General features: G+C 45.9%; 1 protein-coding gene across 3 annotated transcripts in view; it reads left to right on the top strand.

Moving 5' to 3' along the window:
- UVRAG (UV radiation resistance associated) overlaps positions 1–12,945 on the top strand; it is a 90,287-nt gene that overhangs the window by 21,263 nt on the left and 56,079 nt on the right. For all 3 annotated transcript variants that reach the window (XM_030475702.1, XM_030475703.1, XM_030475704.1), the window contains one exon: positions 1,669–1,754. In XM_030475702.1, the coding sequence (XP_030331562.1) occupies positions 1,669–1,754 (86 nt within the window). The remainder of the gene's footprint in view (positions 1–1,668; positions 1,755–12,945) is intronic.

Below are 12,945 nucleotides of genomic sequence, written 5' to 3'. Positions count from 1 at the left end.
GGTATCAGGCTTCAAACTGGAGTTTGTAGCTCTTAAATAGGGATCTATTTGCTCTGTGTTGCCACTGTTTCACCCCGTGGTTTCTGGTCTCCAAAGACTCCACTGGAGTATTTGTGCTTGTCCAGCCAATGTTGTGGCTGCAGCCTCATTAATCCTATGGCAATGCTGATTACTACATTGATGCTGGAATAGTTTAAACTTACCTATAGTAAATAGCACAGCTGACAGGTTATTGGGTTTTTCTTAATCCCAAATTGCCAGTGGCAGTGCTGTGGTATAGGTAGGTTGTATAAGGAGTCTCTGGCTGGAGAGAAGATGAGTCCGTGATGCTGAGCTACAGTTTCTGCTTTAACCACAACCAGCAAATCCAGTCTTGTGGGGATTTGGATGGAAGTGCTGGCATTATAGTCAGCAACATATAGATTAGAGACTAGGAAGAAATCCTTCACTATGAGGGTGGTGAGACACTGGAACTGGTTGCCCAAAGAAGTTGTTCAGCCTGGAGAAGAGAAGGCTTCTGAAGGGGAGACCTTAGAGCAGCTCCAGTGCCTAAAGGGGCCCCAGGAAACCTGGAGAGGGGCTTTGGACAAGGGCCTGGAGGGACAGGCCAAGGGGAATGGCTTTAACCTGCCAGAGGGGAGACTGAGATGAGCTCTGAGGCAGAAGCTCTTCCCTGTGAGGGTGCTGAGGCGCTGGCACGGACTTTTCCCAGAGAAGCTGTGGCTGCCCCATCCCTGGCAGTGTTCAAGGCCAGGTTGGACACAGGGGCTTGGAGCAACCTGCTCTAGTGGAAGGTGTCCCTGCCCGTGGCAGGGGGTTGGAACTGGCTGAGCTTTAAGGTCCCTTCCAACACAAACCATTCCATGATTCTATGATACGGTGCCTCTGTTGCAATATGATGTTGACATGTAACTGCATTTCAACGTGTTCTATATGACAACAGCCTGTTGAGGTGGGGAAGAACATGTAGGCAGGGATTGTGGTGCTCAATCCCCGAGTGCAGCTGTATCACTTGGAAAATCAGCTGATATATGGGATTAGCTGGAGCTAGTCCATCCACTAAAATGAATGCCTGTTTTCCTACAATCCATAAACTTTTTGACAGTGCCGTTGGGTGGTTTGACCTACTTAGAATTCACTTTATCATGTGAAGAACCAGTTCTGAGTTTGTGGTTGTCTTAGGACTTGTGTGGCTGATATGGAAGAACTCAATATCTGATCTTTGCAGTGTGAAGACAACTAAGATTGCTTTGATCCTTTAAACGTGGTTCAGCATGAATAAGGGGTAGAGCTTTATCTCCCATCACTGAACAGGCTCTCAGATCTGAACCTGAAGAATGGCAGCACTAGAAATTGCATCCTTCAGTGTTTCTGTGCATAAAATGTGTGCAGTAATGGATTATAAAGGTCAGGAAAACACACTCTGTCTAGAACACAGTGTAAGTGATGGGTCACTAACATCTTTATAGGTAAGTGCTGTTATAAGCCAGACTTGAACTTGGTTTTATTACCACCAGACGTTATTTCTAACTACTGCACCTGAAACTGTGTAAAAAGAGATTGAAAATACCTTAAATGCAACGTTATTTGTTGTCTTCCCAAAAGTGCAAGCTTTTAGTGAGGGAGATGGTTTTGATTCTTAAATTAACATTCTTCTTTTGCCTTAAGGATCACTCAGGTACCCTGAAGAACAGTCTTCTCCAGGTGGATCAGAACTGTGTTCGTAACTCGTACGATGTCTTCTCTTTGCTTAGGTAAGGTGTTTGAGAATATTCTGTGTAGTTCTTGGTAACTTCTTTAATGTGGGTGTGGAAGGAGCCTTTCCAAGTATAAACCCAACTCTTCCAGACTGGAATGTGCAAAGGAGATATCCAGGTAGTGCTGGTGTACCTCTGGTAACAAGGAGGTGGGCCTGGAGCATGTGCGTTCCTTGGCTTCTGCCATGTGGATGCTTGAGCTCTCTGGAGCTGGCTGTGGAATTTGCCCATGGACTTGCCTTGGGAATGTCAGAATCATGGAGCTTCATTGTTGGAGGGCTTCTGTGGAAAAGCCCTTGTCCTGGTTTCAGCTGGGATAGAGTTAGTTTTCTTCTTAGTAGCTCGTGCTGTGGTTTGGATTTAGGATGAGAACGATGCTGAGAACACACTGATGGTTTAGTTGTTGCTCAGTAGCACTTAACCCTGATCAAGCACTTTTCAGTCTCGTGCTCTGCCAGTGATGAGAGGCACAAGAAACTGAGAGGAAGCAGAGACAGGACACCTCACCCAAACTATTATCCAAAGGGATATTCCATACCAAGCACATCATGCCTAGTATAGAAACTGGGCTGAGTTGGCTGGAGGGGGCTCATCACTGGATATCAGATGTTAGTGGATGCTGAGCAATTATATTGTGCATCACTTACTTGTTGTTATTTTTTGGTTTAGCTCTTTTTATGTCCCTTTTCATTATTATTATAACTTCTTTTGATAATTAAACTGTTCTTATCTCAACCCATTGGTTTTACCTTTCTTCTAAGGCTCCTCCCCATCTCACTGTGGGGCTGTGTGTGTGAGTGACTGCCTGGTACTTAGTTACCAGCTGGGATTAAACCACACCAGCCCCACTCAGTTCTCCTCAACAACATTAAAACTGAAATAAATGAGAACAATGGGGGCTAAAAAGGCAACTTAACCAAACTTAACTTGGTAGAATGATGCTGTAATTGGAACAGAACACCTACACACCTAAATGTGTGTGGTTTGTGTCTTTTTAAATGTTGAATTTGAAGTGAATTTACCTTTTTTGTGCCCTGTAATCCAGATATTTACCTTTTTCTACCTTATAATCCAGCAAATAGGCACTGCACAAAGTCAGGACCCAGTTATTCCAACACATTTAATGTATAAGACTGCACTTTTGAGTGGTTACTTAGGTGTTGGGTGGTGAAAACCACAAAATACAAGCATGAAGGTAAAGCGAAAGGCCTTTTTCAGGTCTACTTTAATTATAATAGCTCAAGAATATGATGTGTGGGGAAATAGAGGTTTTAAACACTCATCAGTAGGTTGGGTTTGAGGTATTTAAAAGGCATTTTACAAGACAGGTTGATAACTTCGGTGCAGCAGTAATAGCAATAGATGTGCTACAAGGGAAACCCTCAAGATGGAAACGTTTCATACGCTTTCAACAGCCTTTGGATTAATACGTTTGTGTTTTGTATCAGTTGTGATAAAGGTTGACTCCGTTTGGTAGTGTTAACAGTAGGTGTCACTGTTGCTCGTGAAGTGAAGACAGTGACAGGAAAAGTTAATTCTATGTTACTTATTCAGAAGTCTTTATTTTATAAGCTCTCTTAAAACTCAAATGTGCTGTTTCTTGGTTGTGTAAAGCAGGTTTGAACCAAAAAGCTGCTTTCTTAATGTCTGTCTCCTGTGCTTTTAGTGCAAAACAACCTGGGAGTGTGTTATAAACTTGTGGTTATGATCTGGCACATTCTGTTAGAACTCTTCTACTACTTAACATTAAGCCTTTGTTAAATAGAAAGAAGAAAATGTGCTGGACATCCTCATTGCTTTATTCCTGTGTTTTGGTGGGTTTCCCACATTGCCTTTGCATTTCTTTGTAGCATGAAGCACACTCACACTCACTATTACACCAACTGGTCGTGACTTGACCAACTGGAGCTCTGTCTAACCCTGTCTGATCTGAACTGGGGTCCTTCTGAAAGTGTCTATCATAAAGCTGACAAGAAGTGAAGATGTCAGCTTTGCTAAAGCTCCCCTTGCTGGATGCTGTTTTGAAACCTCATTTCTGGAGCCATTTGCTTGGTCTTGGGAAGGTGAGAGCCCAGGCATCATCTCTTACAGTTTCTAAGTGTTCTGTTGGGTGTAGTTCCTGTCCCTTTCTCTGAGCTGAGACAGCCTTTCTTTTGCCTTTGTCCTAAAAGGAACAGGTTTTCATCCAGGCTTCAGCACCAGGCCTGCTGCTGACACTGTATCAGTGGATTCTACATATCCTATAGGAATATATCTTGCGCTGTCTAGTTCCAGCAGAAGTTAAAGTTATCAATTGTGACCATACCTGGGTGCTCTTTTTACCTGTTAGCTTCTTAGCCAAGAAAGTTCTTCAGGAATTGAGGCAAAGTCTAGAATCCTTTCTATGGATTTCTATGGGTCCAAACTTCAACAGGGGAAGTTCAGGTTGGATATAAGGCAGAAGCTCTTCCCTGTGAGGGTGCTGAGGCGCTGGCACAGGGTGCCCAGAGAAGCTGTGGCTGCCCCATCCCTGGCAGTGTTCAAGGCCAGGTTGGACACAGGGGCTTGGAGCAACCTGCTCTAGTGGAAGGTGTCCCTGCCCGTGGCAGGGGTTGGAACTGGAGGAGCTTTAAGGTCTCTTCAACCCAAACCATTCTGTTACTTATGGTGTGATTAATTGTCAGAGCATGAAAGTAGGAGGAAAAGGACTTCAGCTTCTTAAGTAAAAGAGCAATCTCCTTTTTCCTCCCTCCATGCTCCCATTTGGTTTATGCTGCACTTGTCGTGGGTTAAGGTCCTTTCCAACCCTAACTATTCTATGATTCTATTCCACATGAACTCTGCTATTTCACAGGTACACTTTCCCTACTGCTGCTTACCTTTGACATCAACCTTAAAACACTGGTGATGGTGTTTATTTCTTTTAAAGCAATCTTTAGTCTCTTCTTGTCAGGTGTCCTTTTGCTCCTACCAAGCAGGCTGCTTCCCACCTCCTCCAGGAATCCAATCTTGAGTAACCAGCCCATGAACTCTTTCCAGTGATGGTTTTTGTGAACCCATGTTCCATTTACAACCTGAAGAGAGAAATGGGCATAGTCTGAGTTGTGATTCATTTGACAGGACGTGTACTTTGGGAGGAAATGAATCTCTGTCTGCTTGCTTCTGTCCATTGGCTATAAAGAGAATAGGGAGGTGTCTGTGCTGTAAAGGTTTGCATCTGGCCACATAAATCCCACATTTTGAAGACTTTCTCATGATATGATACTTGTCTGGAGTAAAAATTCACAAGCTGCACATGTGGTTTCCTAATGCTTTCACGAGACATGTGGAGATGAAGAACAGCTTTGTACTGGCTTTGCTTAAACTTCCTGAAGAAAGGAAGTGAGTTGTGGTGATGGTGGTGTCTGTATCCCAGTTATTCCAATGGTACCTGGTGCTACCAGGTAGGGCATAGCCACTGTGGGCAGCTGGACAGTGTGGAAATCACAGGATCACAGACTGGTTTAGGTTGGGAAGGGACCTTAAAGCTCATCCAGTTCCAACCCCTGCCACGGGCAGGGACACCTTCCACTAGAGCAGGTTGCTCCAAGCCCCTCTGTCCAACCTGGCCTTGAACACTGCCAGGGATGGGACATCATCATCATCATCTGAGATGATCAACTGAGAGAGAAGGTCCTACCTCAACTCCCAAAAACCTGCAAAATGAGAACTTCTATGGTTGATCTCTCCATCAAACCTGCTTTTTAGGGAAGAAGTGATTGAATTATTCTTTTTACTTCTCATACGAAGGGAATAGCTAAAACTTACGAAGCTTGTGAATAGGCCTTAATGAAAAGCACGTGCTTGGCTCAAATTCTGTTGATTTAAAGAAATTAGTTAGGAATGCCAGAGTGTGTGAACAGTAGAAAAGGGTTGGAGTGTTGGATGAAAGTCGTGCCTGTGTGCTCAGATGCTTAACGACTCAGATTTACAAGTTCATTAAGCAGGAGGAAAAGTTTAAGTACCCAGAGAGCTGAGCTTTACACAAGGAAAGTTCTCAGCACCTCTGCAGCTCATGAACCTTCTTGTTTTGTGGCAGAAACAAGATCCTCAGGCAAATGAAGACAGGCTGAGAGAGGTGGGGCTGTTCAGCCTGGAGAAGAGAAGCTGCGTGGAGACCTCAGAGCAGCTTCCAGTGTCTGAAGGGGCTACAAGGATGCTGGAGAGGGACCTTCATCAGGGACTGGAGTGATAGGACAAGGAGTGATGGGTTCAAACTGAAACAGGGGAAGTTCAGGTAGGATCTAAGGCAGAAGCTCTTCCCTGTGAGGGTGCTGAGGTGCTGGCACAGGGTGCCCAGAGAAGCTGTGGCTGCCCCATCCCTGGCAGTGTTCAAGGCCAGGTTGGACACAGGGGCTTGGAGCAACCTGCTCTAGTGGAAGGTGTCCCTGCCCGGGGCAGGGGGTTGGGACTGGATGAGCTTTAAGGTCCTTTCCAACCCAAACCATTCTGTGATTGTATGAAATATAGTGCTGCTAATCAGTTATTCCTGCCATATGGAAATGACAAATGTTTTCCCAGCCGTTTGTTTTACAAAGGACTAACAAAAATGAACCACCCCATTGGAAATCTAAAAGGTTGAAGTTTCTCTCCCTTGGCCATCTTGTCAGATTTCCTGTAAAGAGGTCACTTAAAGGCTTTCTAAATATTATGTTGCTGGTGGTAATAGGTTAGAGACTAACATGTTTCACCTTTCACATCACACTCAGGATGGGCCAGATTCATCTGAGGTCATGTTCTGGACATGTCTCCATAATCAAGCTCTCAGCACGTTTGCAGCACTAATGGGAATAGGTTTATATTTAGGCTTCTCTTAGTTTTCTCTCCTTCCTTTAAATCGTGAAAAATAGACCTTTCAGTATGAAGTGGTGTTGGGAAGATGGGACGTGCTGGCAATCCCTAAAGGAAGGGCTTAAAATCCTGTATGTTAAAGTTCTACTTCAGTTCCTAAGTATAAAAACTAGTATCTTGTGTTCTGCAACAGCTTCTCGTGGTATTGTGACAGAGCAATTGGCCTGCTGTTAGTTTTTATGCTTCTATGCATGTGAGTGCCTGAAATCCTCCCAAATTCTGCCTGCAGACAAGAAGTGCTCTAAGAACTAGTGAAACCTGCCCCTTCTGAAGGTTTGTTTCCTATGTTTTTATCTCTCCAGTCAAAACCAGCATTCTCCGTGGTTTAACCATTCCTTCAGCAGCAGGGATGGCATGGTGTGCTCTTAGCCAGCCAGTGAGTGCAGATTGAAAACGTTTTGGTTGTATATTGGGCTGCATCAAAAGGAGTGTGAGCAGCAGGTCAATCCTGCCCCTCTACTCTGCTCTTGTGAGCCCCCACTTGCAGCCCTGGCTGCAGTTCTGGTGCAGGAAGAGAAGATGCTCCCAGCTGTACCCTGCCTGCACAGGTTGTGCAGCATCTGCCCCATCCCTGGCAGTGTTCAAGGCCAGGTTGGACACAGGGGCTTGGAGCAACCTGCTCTAGTGGAAGGTGTCCCTGCCCATGGCAGGGGGTTGGATCTGGATGAGCTTTAAGGTCTCTTCCAACCCAAACCAGTCTGGGGTTCTATGATGATAAACCCAGAGGTGAGCCATGCAAAGCTGTTCAGACTTTTGAGCTTCCCTGAAGTTCGTCTGTATCCATCCTCATCTCCATGAACGAAGTGAACCCAGTGAGGCTGTGCAGTGGGTAGGATTCATAGAATCATAGAATGGTTTGGGTTGGAAAGGACCTTAAGATCATCTAGTTCCAACCCACTCTGCCATGGGCAGGGACACCTCACACTAAACCACGTGGCCCAAGGCTCTGTCCAACCTGGCCTTGAACACTGCCAGGGATGGGGCATCCACAACCTCCTTGGGGCAACCCATTCCAGTGCTTCACCACCCTCACTGTAAAGAACTTCTTCCTTATATCTAATCTAAACTTCCTCTGTTTAAGTTTGAACCCATCACCCCTTGTCCTATCACTCCAGTCCCTGATGAAGGTCCCTCTCCAGCATCCTTGGAGCCCCCTTCAGACACTGGAAGCTGCTCTGAGGTCTCCATGCAGCTTCTCTTCTCCAGGCTCAACAGCCCCAACTCTCTCAACCTGTCTTCATCCTCCAGTCTCTGCAGTTCTGACTGCATGGAAATAGAGTGTGGCTATTCTCTACCCTATTCCTTTTAGCCTGCTGGTACCTGCATACAGATAAGGGAAGGTAGGAAAGATTAGTTTCATTTTTATATTAAAATATGCACTGACAAGTCTCATTTCTAGCTTTTTCCTTTGCTGCCCTTTCCTCACAAAGGTTCCCAACTCATAACTGCCACCAAAACCTTTCTAACCACTGTAGTTACGGATGTTCATGCAGTAGGAACAGTGCCACGTCCTGAGGAGATGACACTTGTGTGTGGCAGGAGAAGGTTATCACCTTTGATGCTCTTGCAGTGCCTTGCTCTAGGTTTTCCTATGACTATCTCAGCAGTCAGATTGCTGGCTCACATTGCAGACCTTCAGAGTCCAATGCTGCTGCTGATGCCACCACCCTCTCCCAGCAGATTTGGAAATACACCATCTCAAGCCTGGAATGGGTAGTAGGACTCCTCTTAGCCTGACTTGTGCTCTTAAATCAGTAAGTTCCTTTGCTAAAACTCCCCTTTGCTAGTGATAACTCTGGTGGTTTTCCTGCAATGGCCAGCCTGGATGTTTCTAACCCAGGAAGGATTTCCACCTGGAAGACTTGGCTCTTTGTACTGGGTAAGCAGCCAAGACAAGGCAGGCATCCCCTTGGCTTAGGGCATGAAACCCCAGGTGGCCTGAGGCCAGCACAAATGAACACAAACTGTAATGGGACCTCTTGAGTGCCTCTGTGTGCTTCAATGAGCAGCACTCGCATGGATGAACACTAGAACTAGTGTCATCTCTCTTGGCTTAAAGGCCGTGGGGGGTTGGAATCATGGGGTGGTGTCTTCCTGGGATGGCAACTGGGATCTGAGTTTAAGAGGTTCCTTAAGGATATTTATCTGTAGAATGACACTTTATGGACAAATCTGTTCCCAGGCATTTCACTTGTGTGGTGCAAAGCTGAATGGAAACTGAGGCTAATCAATCAGCAGAAGAGTCAGTTTACAAGCCTGACTTTGGCCCAGAAGGGAATGGCATGGGTCACAGCAAGTTGAAACAGTCCAGGAAGCATGAGACAGAGGTGGGGTTTTTGTATGGTTACTGCAGTTTTAGCAGGCTGCTGCTGCTGCATTCATCTTCAGCTTTCCTAGTACACCATATGGAATGAAACCCCCCTATGGTGGCAGAGCTTTAGCCTAAGCATGATGGGCACGTTGCTAGCTCTTGATCATATTTGGGTTCAGAACTCTGTCTGAGAGAGGAATCACACAGAGCTGTGCAGAACTTCATGAATAGCTTTGTTCTGCTGCTTTATTTGTGCTGGTGTTTAAAAGACCTTATTGATGAAGTGATGTTCAATGAGATGAGAAGTCATAGAATCAACCAGGTTGGAAAAGACCTTTAAGATCATCAAGTCCAACCATTCACTAACCCATGGCACTGAGGGCCTCATCTACACAGTGTGTGAACACTTGCAGGGCCGGTGACTCCAGCCCTGCCCTGGGCAGCCTGTTCCAATGCCTGAGCACCCTTTGGGGAAGGAATTGTTCCTCAGCTCCGTCTAAACCTGCCCTGGTGCATCTTGAGGCCGTTTCCTCTTGTCCAAAATCCTCACATGCCCTTTGGAAATGTGATTTGCGTGTAATTTACCTTTGTACTATATAGACTATCTTCAATGTGATTCTATCTGTTGCCCTGGCTTATCACAAACTGATAAGCACCAGTATAAAGAACAAAAAGCAGCTTCCTTTTGTTGTTTGCCACAAATAGATCTGTTCTTTGCGTAAAAAAAAAAATCAAGCCATAAATCCACCCCAGCACTGGAGTTGAATCTATGACTTGGAATAAGGGGGTTAGAGACAGCTCAGGTTTTGTGACTTCATTTCTGGAAAACATGGTTTGTGCTTCACCTTAAGGCTCCTCTTCATTCCTGCCCTGTATGTGTTGAAGGTGATCTATCTGCTACCTAGCTCCTCATAGAATCATAGAATGGTTTGGGTTGAAAAGGACCTTAAGATCATCCAGTTCCAACCCCCTGCCACGGGCAGGGACACCTTCCACTAGAGCAGGTTGCTCCAAGCCCCTGTGTCCAACCTGGCCTTGAACACTGCCAGGGATGGGGCAGCCACAGCTTCTCTGGGCACCCTGTGCCAGCGCCTCAGCACCCTCACAGGGAAGAGCTTCTGCCTTAGATCCAACCTGAACTTCCCCTGTTTCGGTTTGAACCCATCACTCCTTGTCCTATCACTCCAGTCCCTGATGAAGGTCCCTCTCCAGCATCCTTGTAGCCCCCTTCAGCCACTGGAAGCTGCTCTGAGGTCTCCACGCAGCTTCTCTTCTCCAGCCTCAACAGCCCCAGTGTTCTCAGCCTGTCTCCATACGGGAGCTGCTCCAGCCCCTGATCATCCTCATGGCCTCCTCTGGACTTGCTCCAACAGCTCCATGTCCTTCTGATGTTGAGGACACCAGCACTGCACCCAGTGCTGCAAGTGGGGTCTCACGAGAGCAGAGCAGAGGGGCAAGATCACCTCCTTCGACCTGCTGGTCATGATCCTTTTGATGCAGCCCAGGATGTGGTTGGCTGCATCCTGGAGGCCAGGACCTCCCTGCTGCCAGATGTGTTTGTTCCTTTCCTTCTCCTTTTGCACATAGCTCAAAGCATCAACTCCTGAGGTGTCCGCATGGATTTGCTTATCCAAAAGCTCAGTTGGAATCTTACACATGTAAGACTCAAACCTGTGTGGAAGGATGATGTGTCTGTGCTTCAGCAGCACTGTCTTCTTTGAGTTCCTTACAGCACCGGCTCTCGTAGAGCTTTAATGCCATAAATGAATGAGTCAGACTTGCATTTTCTTCTCTTCTTACTCCCTACTGTTTTCTCCCACCTTACATCTGCTTTTGACAAATTGGAGCTGTGGGTTGTTGAGGAAATTGGGAACGGGAGTGGATGAACTTGTTCTTGTGGGAAAGCAGATGTAGCAAGCGATGGCTTAAAGGGCTGTGTTAAAACTATGTTATAGCTGGCTGGCACTCGCCATAATCTCATTTTTGGGCTGATACAAAGTAATGTATGTTCCATCCTTTAATAGGAAAGTCTTGGATTACTCCTTTAATAATAGGTTTGGGTATTTTACTTCTAGGATCCTACATCTTATTGCCAGAAGCGTTCTGTTCTCTCTTCTAAATCCCTGGTAGTAATTCTCAGTTTAAATTTAGGCTCATTGTAAACTAAGGTTGTTCTGGCAACTCCAAGCATAGGAGTTTATTTCTCTTGTGAGAAGTAGCTGGAGTATAGGACTGCTGTAATTAATGGATGTATTTATGGCTTAAAGTTGTGTCCATGAATGATCCAGATGTGTCTGATAGAAGCAAAGAGCCATTTGGAGTGGGCGATAGAACTACAAACCCCTGTATCAGATGTCCAATAAAGCTGAGAGTCTTTCATTAATGTAAATCTAAGCATATGTTAGCTTAATAGGCACAACTCTCACTACATCCAGCTTTCAGGTTTATAAAGACTGCAGCCAGGAATGAACTTGCTGTATAAACCAGTAAATCACCGGGCTAATTCATGGCCAAGGGGGATATCTCAGTTGCAGGATACAGCACTTTTCCGAAGAGCAAAGTGCTTCAGCTGAACCTTCGAACATTGCAAAGCTGAAAGAGAGCAAATGTGTTGTTACAGCACATTCCCGAGTTGTAAAGTCAAGTCGTGTTGGACCACTGCGTTGTGGAGGCTTGGGAAGTCAGGAAGAACTCCTTGATTTGCAAACAAATCCTATAATGGTGAAGAAGCCCAAAACTTGGCAACTTCCTTTCTCCCTTCCAAGTCACTACCCAAGTTAAATTGATTGGCAGAACATCATAAGCTAAGAATTGCTTCAGATCTTACAGCCAAGGTAGGAAGTAAGGGGTTTTGGGGGGGGGAGAAGGAAGCAGTTCTATGTCAGACTTGAAAAGCCTTGAAGAAACACCCCAAATAGCCCAAATTTCAGCAACTTGGGATGTAGCATGTGGAGAGATGCTGAAACTTTACCTACTGGTTCTTCCTAGATCAAGTGGGGACGCAGCTTTTGTTGGTCTTGGCTTACAGTACCTGGCTCATGGGTTTGTATCTATCCCACTAAACTTCCAAAGGAAGGGAGAGAGTATTTTGTTTCCTCTCAGAAAAGAAGGTGATAGGAGAATGAAAGTAGAACAGCATGGACCCACCTCCAATCTCTCTTAGAGTTGTAAGGAATGTGAACGTCTGCTTTGCTTTCCAGCTCTTTCCCAGGCAGCAGCAAACTCACCTGAGGTTGGACCATTGCACAGGAGCTCTCGGGGGGCCCCAAGCAGCAGTAAATCTGTCCCACTTAATGTTCATGTTACTCTGGTGCTGGCTGACAATGGCTGTGAGCTGCTGCAGAGCCACCCGAGCAGCAGGCTGACACAGGGTGACGACACTGTTGGCTAAGCTGTCTCTTGAAGAAGGCTTGAAGCTCTGCTCTGCCTGCTTTGGCTTTCCTGACCACTGAAGGAAAGCTGGTAGCAAGCCAGTGGCCTCTTGAAGCCTTGAATTAGCTCTGGCAAGTGCTAATTTTAATAAGAAATAATCAAAATAGCCCTCTTGAGCACTGGAGGAAGAATCCTGCATTGGCTGGTAGCATGTAGGTTATGCCATCAGTTGGCTCATCGTTGTCAGTTACTAAACCAAGCCAGATTGTAACTTAAAGCACAGATTGTGCCAACTTTAGGCTGGAGTGTTGGACTTGCATTCCGACTAGAAATGGAAACAATCTGTGGTCAATTAGCAATGAAGTTTCTCTCCATTCACTCTGTATAACTTTTCATCTAGATTTATGGCCTCAACTTGATCGCCATTCATTGGTACAATCATAACTGCCTCCACCAAACCATGTCTTGTGCATGCAGAAACGATGGCAGGGACACCTTCCACTAGAGCAGGGTGCTCCAAGCCCCTGTGTCCAACCTGGCCTTGAACACTGCCAGGGATGGGGCAGCCACAGCTTCTCTGGGCACCCTGTGCCAGCACCTCAGCACCCTCACAGGGAAGAGCTTCTGCCTCAGAGC

The sequence above is a fragment of the Strigops habroptila genome, chromosome 2 (assembly GCF_004027225.2).
Source record: "Strigops habroptila isolate Jane chromosome 2, bStrHab1.2.pri, whole genome shotgun sequence".
Lineage (NCBI taxonomy): Eukaryota > Metazoa > Chordata > Aves > Psittaciformes > Psittacidae > Strigops > Strigops habroptila.
The sequence above is the reverse complement of the archived record's forward strand: the minus strand, read 5'-3'. Positions and strand labels throughout refer to the sequence as shown.